The sequence below is a fragment of the Balaenoptera physalus genome, assembly GCF_965194825.1.
Source record: "Balaenoptera physalus genome assembly, chromosome: 10".
NCBI lineage: Eukaryota > Metazoa > Chordata > Mammalia > Artiodactyla > Balaenopteridae > Balaenoptera > Balaenoptera physalus.
Window position 1 is genome coordinate 32,066,304 of NC_138889.1, and position 14,729 is coordinate 32,081,032.

The following is a 14,729-nucleotide window of genomic DNA, read 5'->3' on the forward strand; positions in this document are numbered from 1 at the left end:
CCAGCATACATTTCCAGTACAATCCGATAGATGAATGTGTGTGCACAGGAGTACATGCTTGGGTATATGTAATTGACAACATCTGGAAAGTGACAGGTCAGTGCCTAGCAACGCGCCTAGGAAGCCAGGTCATTTGACAGCGAGTAGACCTCTAGACGGAAAGCTCCAGCAGGGCTCGTAGAATCTGCTCTTTGCACCCTCCTTCAAATCTTTAGACCTGGGCTCAGAAGTGCAAGAGTAATGAAAAAGCCTGAATTCAGACTCTGGCTCTACCACTGACTAGGTATGTGGCTGTGGACAAGTTCTTTTCCCTACCCTCTCAGAGCCTCGATTTTCTCAAGTGTAAAAGTAAGGGTAATGAGAGTATGTAATTCCTAGCATTTGTGAGGATTTCATGCAATTGTATATGTGAAGAACTTTTCATGCTACCTGATACTTAGGAATATAGATGGTCAATATAAAAAAAGACCAGGCTGACTCTCCTTCCTCCCAAACCCGAGCCTGAATGGATTAGAAACTGAACCAGTGAGCGCATTCACCAATGTACCATTGCTTTACACATCCCTGCCCTAGTGCTCAGGTCCCAGAGCTCTTACCACAGCCCAGGAACCTCTGTGACTAGGCTGCACCTTCAGGCCAGAGCTGCAGAAAAAAGCGTGCTCCCTGAGGTTCTAGGCAGTGGCCCACGTTGGATTACCATGTCCAGAGGAAGGCTTTGACAACAGTGGAGCCTTCTCAGCCTTTCCATCAGGTTGTCCGTACACAGCCCAAAGACGTAACTAATGTCACAGATCCATGAGAAGGCAAGACTCAAATTCAAAAGGATGTCAAAAGAAGGATTATAACATTATGTACACCTGGGTGAAATAAGGGCAGCTAGGTGCAATTAATGGGCCTTTGAGTGAAATTTGGAACGTCCTTGTTGCTCTGTAATATTCTGCTGTGGAGACTGAAGTGGGAATGGAAAGGGCAGCTCCCCTCTCTGAGTTTGTACTGCTTGGCCTGCCTCCCTCACAGCAGGCTCACACCAGAGCCTCCCTTCAGACCAGAGCACTGGAAACCTTAACTGCCACTCACTCCCTTGTCTGGCTCCCTGCTCTGCTGTGCTGCCTAGTCAATCTTCTTTGACTGGAAATTCAACATCCCCTGCAGAAAGTCTGCAGTGGCACTTTGAAGTTATTTGCATCCACTCTGAAGAACCTTTTAGTTCTCGTTCTAAATTGAGTGCCTTCGTGGTTTCAATCCCCTGATAAGCAGGGCAGCTGGATTCTACAGCAGTCACATTGGGTCACAGTTCTGAGTCACGTCAGTGAATTGATGCATAAAACTGACAACATTGTAAATCTCTTCATGGCAGGTAGGAAACAGAAGTAACCAGTGCTAGTCAGTAAAACAGTTATACAATGTGAAGAGTTTTGTTCCAAGATGAGTAAGGCATATATGCCTATCCTGATTTGTTGACAGCACTTTGCGGGTTAGCTGAATTCCCACAGGGAATCATACTGTAGTTTGGCTTGGACATATTCTGGAGATAAGGGTGTAGCCATTTACCACCCCAGTCCTAGCACAATGCCGTATGGGAAAGCTTGATACAGTGCCAGGGAGGTCGATCTTCCTCCTTCAGCTATAAGGTTGCCTGCCATCCCCCCACTCTGCCTGATGTGGCAGAGACCATGAGGCAAAAGAGAGAATGACTTCGAGCCCAGTTTTCCTACTTAGTATTCACTTTGAGTAAGTAATACACATCTCAAAAGGGTGGGCGAAAAAAAAAAGAGGGTGGGGAACAACGACAGGTAGTCCAGTGTATCATGTGCCTAGCAGAGGACTGGCTAAACTCAAGTTCACTCAGTACTGTCACTTCTTTCCCATCCCTCTCTGCCTTCCACATGCCACAACCCCTTCCTGCTAATAGGTGTTAGACAAAATATATTCCCATCATCACAAGCAACAGCTTTGGCCCTCTGCATTAGCCCTGTCCATAGCCCAGTAATGCACAGCCAGCATCAGTATTTATCTCAAGGTGACACTTTTAATGGATGATTGGTGCACTTCTTAATCCATTTACGTAATCCTTTCTGCTTTGCTTGCAGTTATTTTCAGGGCTTTAGCAGCAATAAAATGGTTCCTTTCCCAAGACAGAGTTCATTCACTTTAAATCTGGCTTGATTATAGCTAAACTTATGACATGTCTTTACAAAGGAAGGGGGGAAAGGCAATAAATTATGCACAGTAATTATTTAGAATTTATTCAGACACCACAGTGTCCTGGGCTCAGCATATAACAGTTGGGGGAAAATCCCTGCCCTTGAGAATCAAAGGCACTCAAGGCAGAGCATTAGTCCAATTGCCATTTAATTCCTCATTCAAGGGGTCATTGACCATATGGCCAGCCTTTTAGCTGACTTCATGGGGTTAAGTGGACTCTTCACCCACTCGTGCCTTCTTTTATTTCTGTTTCGTTCAGATGCATTCTACTGACAGCATCCTTAGCCTTTGACCTCTACCCCAAAAGAGCACTCCTTACTATTCCTCAAGCAGTTTTGGTTTAGGACTAAGACATTTAATGGGGCTAGAATCCAGAGTAAGCCTGATGATAACTGCCTAACGTTTATGGGATTCCTTCTGTGGTGGCCTGGCTGGTGACAAGGGAAGTGCACTCGGAAATGGTGTGGAAACCGGGGTGGGGGGTGGGGGGGACAAAGGACTCTCTTCTAACTGCATTCTTGTGAGAAGATAGTCATGTACATTCACCCGCCAGACGATTTGGATGCCAAATAGATGGGCAATTAGATGGATTTTGAGACCACAAATTGAAATGTAATTTATATAGTACAATAATACAAATTTAACTCAAGTAAAATATTAATGACTAAAATTTGAAAATTTAGGGTAATGCTTTTAATTCATAGAAGTCCCAATAACCACCCCCCCCATAATCATTTACATAGAATAACAGCCAAAAGAGAGAAATAGAGGAGAAAGATCTGAAAAACAAATTTTTTTAAATTATTGACCATTTGACTTTAAAGGGAAAATATTGGAGGAAAGATCAAAATGAATCAAGATGAATAAAATAACCAGCATTAATTAGTACCAGGCACACTGCATTCAATACTTCAAATATTGCTGTGAAATACATAAAGTTATACTATTTACATTTTATAGATGAAGAAGCAGAGGTTTGGAGCAGTCAAGTAACTTTCCAACTAAAAGGAGGCATAGCCATGATGTGAGTGCAGCTGTAGCTTTACTGCAGAGCCCAAGCACTTAACCAGTACGCTATACTGCCATCTAAGACCCAATGCACAAAATTCCATCATATTCACAACCCCCAAAAAGCCATGTCCTTTGACATTTTGGTTGACCTCGGAGTTAAAATGAAGCCAAAACCTTTTTATTCCTCACATTTACTTGTAAAATTTCACTGCCAGGTGCATCGATTAGAGTAGTTCTCCCTAATGTGTCCCTGATATAATTCAAATTTTATTTAAGTAATGGCTTACAGTCAGGAGTTATTTAGAATCAAGAAGATACACACACACACATTTTTTAAAGCAAAGACAATTATTTTAAATTGCTGAATGTTACATTTTCTTTCCTTGGAACTTTTTTTTTTTTTTGCATTAAAAAAGTGCAAGGAAAATTGAGCCAAGATATAGATTTAACTAAGTTTTTGAAGGTTTTTTGTTTTCTCTTTGCTGTTGTTGACTTTTTTTTTTTTGAAGGGCAGATAGGATCAAAAGAGAAATTAGATTTTCCATCTTTGGTGTTTGGGGTAGTAACTGAGATCCCAAGGATAGATTCAAGCTCTGGGTTAAGGCTGTCCTCACAGAATCTTCCCAGCCTGTTTGCAAAAATGTGTGCCGAGTGTGTATGCCGCAGTCGTGCACTTGCTTACACGGTGCTGTGTTTCTTACAGTTGACCTGGACAGGCTCAATGATGACGTCAAGCGTTACAGTTGCACTCCCAGGAATTACTCGGTCAACTTGAGAGAGGAGCTGAAGGTGACCAATGTGGTCTTCTTTCCACGCTGCCTCCTCGTGCAACGCTGTGGGGGAAACTGTGGCTGTGGAACTGTCAGCTGGAAGTCCTGTACGTGCAATTCAGGGAAAACTGTGAAGAAGTATCACGAGGTATGCCGTTTTCAGATTTCTTTGTTGCAGTGCTGCATTTAGCCTTTTCAGCTGCAAAAGTCCTGTAATCTCTAGGCTGCTGGGAAACAGGGCCATTGCATTGGTTGTTCACGTTGTTCACTGCACAGGGGCACCTCCCAGGGGGATGATTGGGAAATTGTACTCAAGCTAAATTTGCCTAGCCAGGTGCCCTGGGGAGAGTGTATCCTGAAGAAGGGTTTCCTTTTTCTTACCCTTATTCATAATATATCATGTGGGTTGACAACACTCTTGTTAGTATGCACAATCAAATGTATGATGCAGTAATTTGAGAGCTTACTTGGCTTCCTTATAGAAATATGATGGGATTCATTTACAGTGTATGACTGCAAATCTAGGTTATGTTAAGAAAATGCTAAGAGCCAAACTTTAATTCAATCAAGTCATTGAAAAATGAAGCAGGGTAAAGATAGCAAAATATAAATTGTCAGAAAAGATACATTGTCAGAGACTTTTTCATTTTCTAAATATGGAAATATTTTTCTTCCAGAAGTACTAATTTTTCCTAAATGTGACTGAGTGCTCTGAGGAATCAGCTCTGAAATTATGCAAAAATAAACAAAAGTAAACCTAAAGATATAAGAGGAACAAAAATTTAAGGAGAGCAGTAAACTTTGATGATAATAACAGGGAATGCATGTTAAGCCTTTACTGTGTACCAGACATAATTGTAAGCAATCATTAACTCACTTGGCAGTTTCTCCACAATGCTGACAGGGGAGTGCTATTTTTATTACCTTTTTATAGATGAGTAAACTGAGACCAGCAGTAGATTGACCAGCGTGACTTGGTCAGTAACTCACAGAGCCAGGACCTAAACTGATCAACTGTTTCTAAAGTCTATATTCTTATCACTAGTAACACTGTGCTCTCTTTTTAGAAAGTATATAGCACTTTATTGAAGGTTAAAGAAAGAGTGAACTTAAGGGGAGTTAGCACTGCTCTTGAAATTGATGGCAACCCTATTACTTCCTGATTTTGTGAGTCACTAAAGTTTAGAGATGCAGTTTTCATGTGCGTGAAATAGGACTAAGAAATTATATCCGATAATCCCGTACAGGATGGTTCTGGGGAATCACATAAAATGGTGCATATGAAGTGCATTTTGTAAGATGTGAAACATCTTATTGAAATATGTCTAAAATATAAAATAAAGGGTTTCCCTGGTAGCATAGTGGTTAAGAATCCACCTGCCAATTCAGGGGACATGAGTTCAAGCCCTGGCTTGGGAAGATCCCACATGCCATGGAGCAACTAAGCCCATTTGCAACAACTACTAAGCCAGCACTCTGGAGTCCGTGAGCCACAGCTACTGAGCCCACATGCCACAACTACTGAAGCCCACGTGCCTAGAGCCTGTGCTCTGCAACAAGAGAAGCCACCGCAGTGAGAAGCCCGCACACCGCAACGAAGAGTAGCCCCCGCTCGCCTCAACTAGAGAAAACCCACAAGCAGCAACAAAGACCCAATGCAGACAAAAAAAAAAAAAATATATATATATATATATATATATATATGTATATAAACTAAAGTATGAAGCAAACACTATTGTTAGGAATTATTGTTTGAGTTGCTTTTCATCAGTATCCACCAAAACAAAGGAATAGATGGTGCTCCCTAAATAAAATCTCCCGCTTTATACAACCATTTTGTTATCCTGAAAACAATAAAACAATAAGTTAGGAGGTAATTTCTGAGCTAAATGAAAAGGGATACGTCATAAGCAGTATTTTCAACTTGGGAAATGCAGGAGGTCGGAGACCACAATAACCCTGCTTACCTCAGACAGACGGGGACACACGATTTTAGACCGGCATAGAGCTGGTTTTCTTAGTCACAAGAATTTCTTACTCCACCCGACAGTTTTCAAAGTAAAAAAAATATCTGTTCTCATATCCAGGGAATGCTGTTGACTGTGTTCATTGTGTTTTATTTTTGTATGACCTGATGAACTCTAGATTGGACTTTGTCCTTTGTGTCTAAGAACGTGAATTTTGTATTGTTGAATCATACCCTGAGGACAAATGCAGAATTCAGTAATTTGGTTCCAGTTAAAATAAGCCAGGAAGTGACAAGATCTCTACGTAGTCTTAACTGTGAGGAAAAACATGTGAGTTCAGGCCTTTGATGCTTTATTTTCATCTTGACTCTCCCCGCTCAGATAGAAGTTGCAGTTTGATTTTTTAAATTGCTTATTGTGGAAACACAGAGTTAAACATACACCCAAAAGGACCCTCACCTCCCAGACAGTTAACTCTGAAGGAGTCTGAAGGGTCCTTTTCTTAGGTCTATTCTTGTCTCTGTACACAGTAGCTGTTACCTGTAAATTTCTGTTAACGATTAATATCTAGAAGGGGAAGCCCTTGGTCTCTTTGTTCAGTCACATGAGTGGGTTTAAAATGTTGGCATATTTTTGAAACTGCTGTCTAAATCACGTCTTTGAAACATGTCATGATATTTTTACTTCTCGGAGTCTGCTGAGCTCTGTACAAAATCACTCTGCTGAGTTCTGGACAAAGGGACAAAACAGCATCAATCACTCAGTCAGTAACTGCATACCTGGAACACACACGGCTGGCACACTTGCCCCAAACTCCTAAAATACCTTTGAAATGTGTCACAGTGACCACTCTGTCCAGTGCCCTGTGGAAAAGAGCAGGAGGCTTGTTCCATTTCCAGAAATGGGGGTTGCTTGAGCTCAGTCTCATTAGGGAAGAATCCTTGTCCTCTGTTCTATTAGTTCTGTGTCTGTATTCTTAACTCAGAGAAATGAGAAACTGGTTTCCCCAGCTCCTGGTTGTAACTGATGAGATGTGAAATGAGTTTTCATGACAGATGAGCACCCTTAAGGGGGTGACTAGAACTTGTCACATAAGCAGGCCTGTATGACTCCACAGATATTTCAAAGCTCAACATTGAGGAGTAAAATCCAAGAAATTAAAATGTATAATTATAAAATTACCAATAATTAGAAATTATAAATAGAAGGAAGTTAATATCATTGCTCTTTTCCCAGGTCATGCGACTTCTCCTGTAGGGCTCTGAGCATTTTTCACTGTGCAATAAAATGTTACCATCTGTATTATTTCCTGTTCTCAAAATTTTATAGGTATCCTGTTAAAGTCTTTTTCCTAGCAAACTTTCTATGCTTCTTGGAATATGTAGGGTATAAAAAAATACTTTCGGTAGTGATTCTTAAAAAGGGAAAGTTCCAGAAAACATATTGTGTAGACAATTAGAGGATGCTATTATTTTAGTTATCTTTCCTTGATAATGTGTAATGAAGGGATATTTCCTAAAAATATAGTGACCTTTTAAATTAATACTTACTGGTTTATTTTTTTATCATTTGGTCTCCTGGCTATGTCCATTCAGTCAACAGCCAAAAACTTAGGAGGCAACAGAGAGAGAAAGATAGAAGTTAATTTTCTCTGTCCTTCCTCTCATGATTTTGTCACAATGCTGATATACCTGCACTATCTGGTAGAACTTTCTGCAGTGATAGGAATGTTCCATATCTGTACTATCCAATCTGGTAGTCACTAGCAACATGTGGTTATGGGGTATTTGAAATGTGTGTAATGCAAATGAGAAACTGAATTTTTAATTTTATTTAATTTTAACTAATTTAATGTAAATAGCTACACATGGCTAGGGACTACCATATTGAACAGCATAAGCCTAGACACATCTCTGTGTCTGGCATATTTACAACATCTAGAATCATTCCTGTTGCTTGAAAAAATGAAAAAATGACTTCGGAGGATTCTTTTTATTTTAACTTTACTTTAAGTGTACGAATTTTATATTAAAATTTTGCTGCCCATTACAGTTTGAGTTAGATGTAAGCAGATATTTATATATATGAAACAAAAGGTTAATTAGAGGTAATAAAATGTTGAGCTTTAGACTTGAGATAAAAGAATGGTACTTTTAATTTTTACATGTTTTAAGCATCTGTCATTGAAACAAATTTAGGTAAAATTGCAAATTGAAACCAACGAGACAGGAAAGCAATTTTTTTCAAAAGGTTTCTACTCTATGGCAAAGGCAATGAGTTTTGGGGTTATGATTATAACTAACCATAACAAAAGTCAAGAAACTCTTTTTTCTATTCTTTTTCTGGAAACAGCATTTCTAGAGCTTATATAGAGTCTCCCTGCTTCTTCCTCTTTCTCCATCTTTGAGTGAGACCATGAGACAACTCTCTTGCAGGCCTTTCCTGTGTGTTCCTAGAAGAGACAAGACAATAGAGAAAAAAAATCACACAACTGAAGAGAGAAGATGTGGGATCACATGGGAGGCCACCTAGGGCCAGCTACTTAAAACTCCCCAGGGCCTCGCGTTTGCTCACTTACTCCCCACGATAACCTACAATTTTGAGTTCCCCGACATATCTGAAATTATATGATATCCATTCACCTACTCCCTAAATCTTATTTTACTGAAATTGTGTTAGGAATGTAAACAAATTGGTGGTTGAAGTGCTAAGTAAATGCAAAAGAACAAAGATATATGATCTGGAACAGTTACTGTTTATAGAATGCTTATAAAAAAGTTTATTCACTCTTCGGTAGTAATACCTGTGCTACTTATCTCTTGGGGATCCTGGTAGAATGAAAGCATCTGAAGACTGTAAAGCACTAGAGAGATGTGGGTGGAATTTTCTGAGAATGTGGTTGGGACTTCTCAGTTCTGACTCCCTTATGGCCCGAATGACTCACTGGTGAAGGGACTCTCTAAGTACTACAGAGTGCATACATCCTTTCCCTTGGAGCTCTGGCTTCACATTAGGCCTTCCTGCCAAAGTTTAGCAAACCTGCCTTGGGGCATGATATTCCCCAGGTAGACAAAGACCTATCTGTGACATGAATGATACTCAATGCTAATGCAGTGCTCTGAAACTTGGTGCCCAGCTAGGCTTCCATTATGTTTTCTGCAATTGGTGGGCTGAACGTGTAGTCGTTAACCCTCTAAAGTGCTGTCAAAATCATTTACCTGTTTAGTTCTCTGAAGGTAGAACTGTGGCTAAATACACCCCAAAGTGCTCACAGAAAATTTCAATTATAAGTAAATGTCCACTTACTTTTAGAGGTCAAGATTGCATTTTGAAAATTCATGAGCGTTGTATAGATCCATAGTATAACCCCCGCCTTTAGTCACCTTCATACTTAGCTTGTCAGCAAAACATTGCTGAACTCTGTTATTTGTGTCTTTCTTATTGAGGACTATGTCTCAGCTTCCCTTGAAACTATCACCTGCAAGATGAGCAATGACCCAGGTAGAAAATAATATGTTATCCCTTCTCAAAATATTTTTGCTTGTAGTCACTTTAGGTTTCAGAAAAGTTGACTACCAGCCCTTAAAAATCTTAACATTTTCCATAAAGTCTATAAGCATAAAAGAAATCAAAATGGAAGCAAAAATATGAAGCTTTTTTTTTCTTAAGATAAGAAACTATGTGTACTGAATGCTACCTGTTTTAGGAGTTGGGTAGAACCTTAAATAAACTCTTAATGATTCAGGTTTATACAATGCATGTGTCCTGAAATATGTACTTGTGTTCCTATGTCAGCCATTAATTTGAGAACGGTTACAAGGCCTTAACAACCTTTTTTATATTCGCAGTAAACAAGAACTCAACTTGGCAGATAGCTTTTCTGCCTAGTATTGTTTTATTAGTGTAATAGCTTTACGGCAATGATTCATTCAGTGGTTTATGGGCAACAAGGCGAGTAACCGTAGTTAAATATCTTTTGTGTTATGGTAATTTGCAAACTGAGCATCTTTGATTTTCTGTAGTGGTATGAAAGCTGCCAACTGGCTCAGTCATTCTCCATTTAGTAAAAGTCATCTTTCCTTGGCTTCATGTGGTTTTCCAGATGGTGGAGAAGGGCCAAGATTGCCATTTTCACCCATAGGTGATAAGAAATGGCTGGCTGCTCCTCCGTGGATTTTTATTTCAGTGTGTGTGCTTGCAGCTGTGAATCAAAGCTCAGAAAATAGGAAAGCATTTTGTGATGGTACCTATTAGTGAGTGTCCTTTGGCAGCTGTAATTAATTCAATGGTTCCTTTCCTTTAAAGGTGACCAGATAACCCATAGACAGTTTGCTTTCTCAGATAAAGGCTTTTCATTTTTCTTTTAACTTTTCAGGCTCTCTCAAATCAGCTTTGCTTTCTTCCTCCTTTCAATGCTGTATACCTGAACCTAAGACTATTACATGGTCTGAAAGCTTTGAACATCAGTGCTGTGATCAGCCAGTAAAGCAGTCCAATTTCCACTTTGTTCAAACAATGCTTTCCTGTCTTGTCTGGAAAAGTGTCTGCCAATTCATTTTTCTCCTCTTATCAGCAAAACACATATATACTGTGCTCACATGGCTTAATATAAAACACAGGGAAAATCCCTGAACAATCAGGAGACCAGTTAGAAAAACTGGCCAGGCTCTGCTCTCATCCCAAGGCACACACTTTCATTTGTCATCAAAAGAGGAAGCAAATCAACAGAGCACTGATTTTATAGATATCAGTCATGGCAACATATTAGGCTTTGATAATGGTCTTTTTTAAACAGAGAATATTTATCATATGCTCAGCTTCTTAGAAATCATTTTCTTACCCTGAATATTCCAACTCCCCAATCTGGTTTATAGGCTGGACAACAGTGACTAATATTAGAGAAATTCTTGGCAAAGTTGTAGGAACCCAACCCTTAACCCCTTCCAAGGCATTTTGACTAAATATGGCACAGTAGGGCTTTCATATCTGTCATGGGCAGGGTATTTAATCCCCCAAAATGCAATATACTCTTCATCCATTGCTTTGGTTACTTATTTTTTTCCACAGAGACACAACAGCTTTTATTTTCTTTAGAGACCCAGCAAGAGAGAACATGGGAGCAGGGAAAGGCAAATGTCATTGTCATTCTGCTATCGATACTTGAAATTTTATTTCACAATTGTGAAAGGCTTAAAAGTGATGCAAAGCATAGGCCACTTCATTCTGGCCTCTGCTTTATTTCTTGGCTTGTTTTGTTTTGCCCCGTCTGTTTGTTGGAGGTTGGGGTAGAGGAGATGCAGGGAGGAGACACCGTGAACATACGTTCCCATACTTCTACACTGGCAGCATCACCCACCACGTTCACCCAGGTACATTCTTTAGCAGCTACTATGTTCCCAACATGCTGCTGACCTGCACAAACAAAATTTCAATTTCCAGGTAAGGGTACGAGTTAGGCCACACGGAGTCAAATACTGGTTACACCAGTCACTGGCTCTGTAACCTTAATCTCTCTCTTTCCTTATCTGGGAACAAAATTAGAAAAGTACCTATCTCATAGTATTGCAGTGACATCCAAAACATTTAATACTTGCAAAGTCACAACAGTGTGTGGCATCTTGTAAAAACTCAATAATGTTAGTGATTGTTTTTGCTATCCTTGTCCTCAAGGCACTTGTAATACAATTAATAGAGAGAAAGCATCATACGTCATGTGAACTTGTGTGATACATAGTGTAAGTGCAGTAGAATTGCAGGTAAAAAAGATAATTGGCTATCAAAACTGGCATCTGGACTAGCTTTACTACAATCAAGTAGTTTTGAGTCTTTATGCCTCCCTCATGAACTCTCCTGGGGCATTCCTTCCCACCCAAGCCACCCCAGTTTTGTATTCACAATATTCTTTTGAAGCTCTTCTACAAATGGGACTCAGTATTTCACTCTGTGTTAGCAGAGTCCAGGCTCCTTAGCTTTATTGAACATTGAACAAATGACCCGCCCCACAGAACGCTTATGGAACAACAGGGCTAAATGCTAAAGTAAAGGGGACACATGAGGACTGAGGACTCTAGGCCTAGTGTCCTAGTAGGTGGTTTTGGTTTGTTTATGACTTGAAACAGGGAATGTGAGGATGAGAAAATTGCTGGGAAGACAATCCATAGCAAAAAATTGTGGGGATGCCATGAAAAGTTGTACAGCCTTGAAAGCATCTAATCTTCATCTAGGACCAACGTATACCAAGCATCAGGTCCCCATTTCAGTTCACATGTGTGCCTGACACAGCTTTGAGACACAAAAGGAAATCGTAAACACATTGGAGAGGTGTTGGGTCCTTGGGTTCGAGTGTGCTAGAAGCCTAGAGGACAAAAGCCCTGCTCCCAGCTCCAGGTTGCCAGAAGACTCTGGCACTTGGCCTCCTTTGGAATCTCAGTTCTCCCGCCTATAAATTGTGAATAAAGATACCTTCTCTACTGTGTGACAAGGTTTGTCTGAGGGCAAATGAAATAGTGCATCTGTGCAAATTCTTTGAAAACCATAAAATGCTACATAATACATGTAGCATGTGGTGTCATGCAGAGTTTAAAGTCTAAAAGGGAAAGTAGAACAAAATCAAAAATAAAGGCTAACAGGAGCCTGAGAATATAAAGCAAGAAGCAATTAAACTGACTGTGGAGTGTATAGAAAACCAGTATTTGTGCATATGATGGCAAATATTGACTTCAGTGAAGGCCACACTCGGGAAGAAGAGTTAGCTCCTATTTAAACTTAATAATTCAAAAAATTACATTTAAACCTATTAATGTAAAAAATTAAGGATATACTTTATTAATTCAAGAAATGTCATACTGTTATACAGGTATTAATGTACAAAGATCTTAGTGGAGCATGATCTGTTTCGAATTATAATAGGTATTCTATCTTAACAAATATGTAAGAACATACACACATTTTCAGTTATTTATGGCCACTAATGACCTTCGTCAGGGCAAAATGTTTTACGTCAACCAAACATTTAGCCATACCAGCATATTATGTTCATGACTTTATTCGTTGTCCTGTCTAAAGAGATAATAATATGCTCAGTATTATATTTATCCATAACACATGCTTTGGTCAGAAGAGTCTTTATGATAATATTTGGGACAGCACTTGGCACAAAGCAGGCCCTTAGAAAGCTCTCAGTAAATACCTGCTCAGACACCTGAAGTCATCTTGGTACTGCAGGTAGGTAATGCAGGAGGCATTACTATCAGTGAACTCCATTACTTTGAGTTGGTGATTGTAAAAATGTTTACACGTGTGCAATCTAAGAGCGAGCACATAGCTTTCATTGGATCCTCAAAGGCTTAAGAACCAGTTGTCATAAAGAGAATAAGTGGTATGTAGTTGAGTTATACTCCAGGTGCTTTCTAACAGGAAATGCTTTTTGTCCTAGGTGTTAAAGTTTGAGCCTGGCCATTTCAAGAGGAGGGGCAGAGCGAAGCACATGGCTCTCGTTGACATCCAGTTGGATCACCATGAGCGGTGTGACTGTATCTGCAGCTCAAGACCACCTCGATAAAAGAATGTGCACATACTTACATTAAGCATGAAAGAACCTTTATTTTAAGGAGGGTGTGGTAAGAGACCCCTTTCCCACCAGCAACCGAACTTACTATTAGCCTGCAAAGCAATGAATACAAGTGGTTGCTGAGTTTCAACCTAGCTTTGTTAGTGCCATGAGAAGTAGAAAGGTGTATCATCAATCTCTATATCCAAGAATATAGGCTTGCATTTAATAATAGTGTCTGAGGATATATATGTATATATATCCATGTCCCTGTGTAAATAGATCATATGGTTTATTCAGTATATATAACCAGGTACACCAGAGCTTACCTATGGTTTAATTATCTAGACCCTTAAAATCTGACAAAATAAGGGACATAGTAAATACATGGAACATGTCATTGGAATATTTGGAAGATGAATTTGTTTATTTTTAAGTTTTGAATCACAAAACAATTTTGGACCTTGCTCTTTTAAAGAAAGCACCCTGTATATTAAAAACCAATAAATGAGATTTTTCTTATGCATATATCTTAATTATAAAAAAAGGAAAAATATGGTTTCTGGGAAGAACACATTCCTAACCATTTTTCTCACGAGATGTACTACATACTTGGCTATATAGACAATAATTACCTGTCTCCAAAAGCATGTCATAATAATATAGGTGCTTTAGAAATTAAGGCTTCTTTTTATGTGTCTTGCTGACACATGCAAATTCATTAACACCTATCTCCAAAAATTTCTCACAAGGTTTATTATTATAACCCTATGAGAGACAATTTATAAGCTAGAGCAGAATTGTTTCTTTTCAAAAACCTCTCTGCGGAAGTAACTCCTTTGGAGAATGGCATGAGGACTCCGCATGAGCCTTTCAAAATAGTGTTCATTGAAAACTGTGGGCAGTTGAAAGTCAAAAAAGTGAGCATTGAAATATTAACATAACTGGGAATCGGATGGAATATTTGAATGGGATCCATATTTAATAACGGATACATACTCTCCAAATTATGCCAGTTAATTTTACGTATCTTGCTTTTGTGTTTCTGTCTCTTCGATATACAGACATGGATTTACAATGGCATTTTATATTTGGCAAGCCATTATGGACTATTTATAGCCTAGAAGCTTTTGTGTATTAAAACAACCCAGTTTTATTGATGTAGATTCCTAATCATGTACTCACTCACCATTCAATTCAGATGAATTCCTGTTTCTGAACTAAGTG

The 14,729-nt window shown here is 39.3% G+C and overlaps 1 protein-coding gene across 2 annotated transcripts in view; it reads left to right on the top strand.

Annotated features, from left to right (window-relative positions):
- The window catches only part of PDGFD (platelet derived growth factor D), a 227,325-nt gene extending 213,301 nt beyond the window's left edge, over nt 1-14,024 (top strand). For both annotated transcript variants that reach the window (XM_082410007.1, XM_082410008.1), the window contains exons 6-7: nt 3,920-4,134; nt 13,389-14,024. In XM_082410007.1, coding sequence (XP_082266133.1) covers nt 3,920-4,134; nt 13,389-13,514 — 341 coding nt within the window. In that variant the 3' untranslated portion in view covers nt 13,515-14,024. The remainder of the gene's footprint in view (nt 1-3,919; nt 4,135-13,388) is intronic.
- Nucleotides 14,025-14,729: the final 705 nt, after the last annotated feature.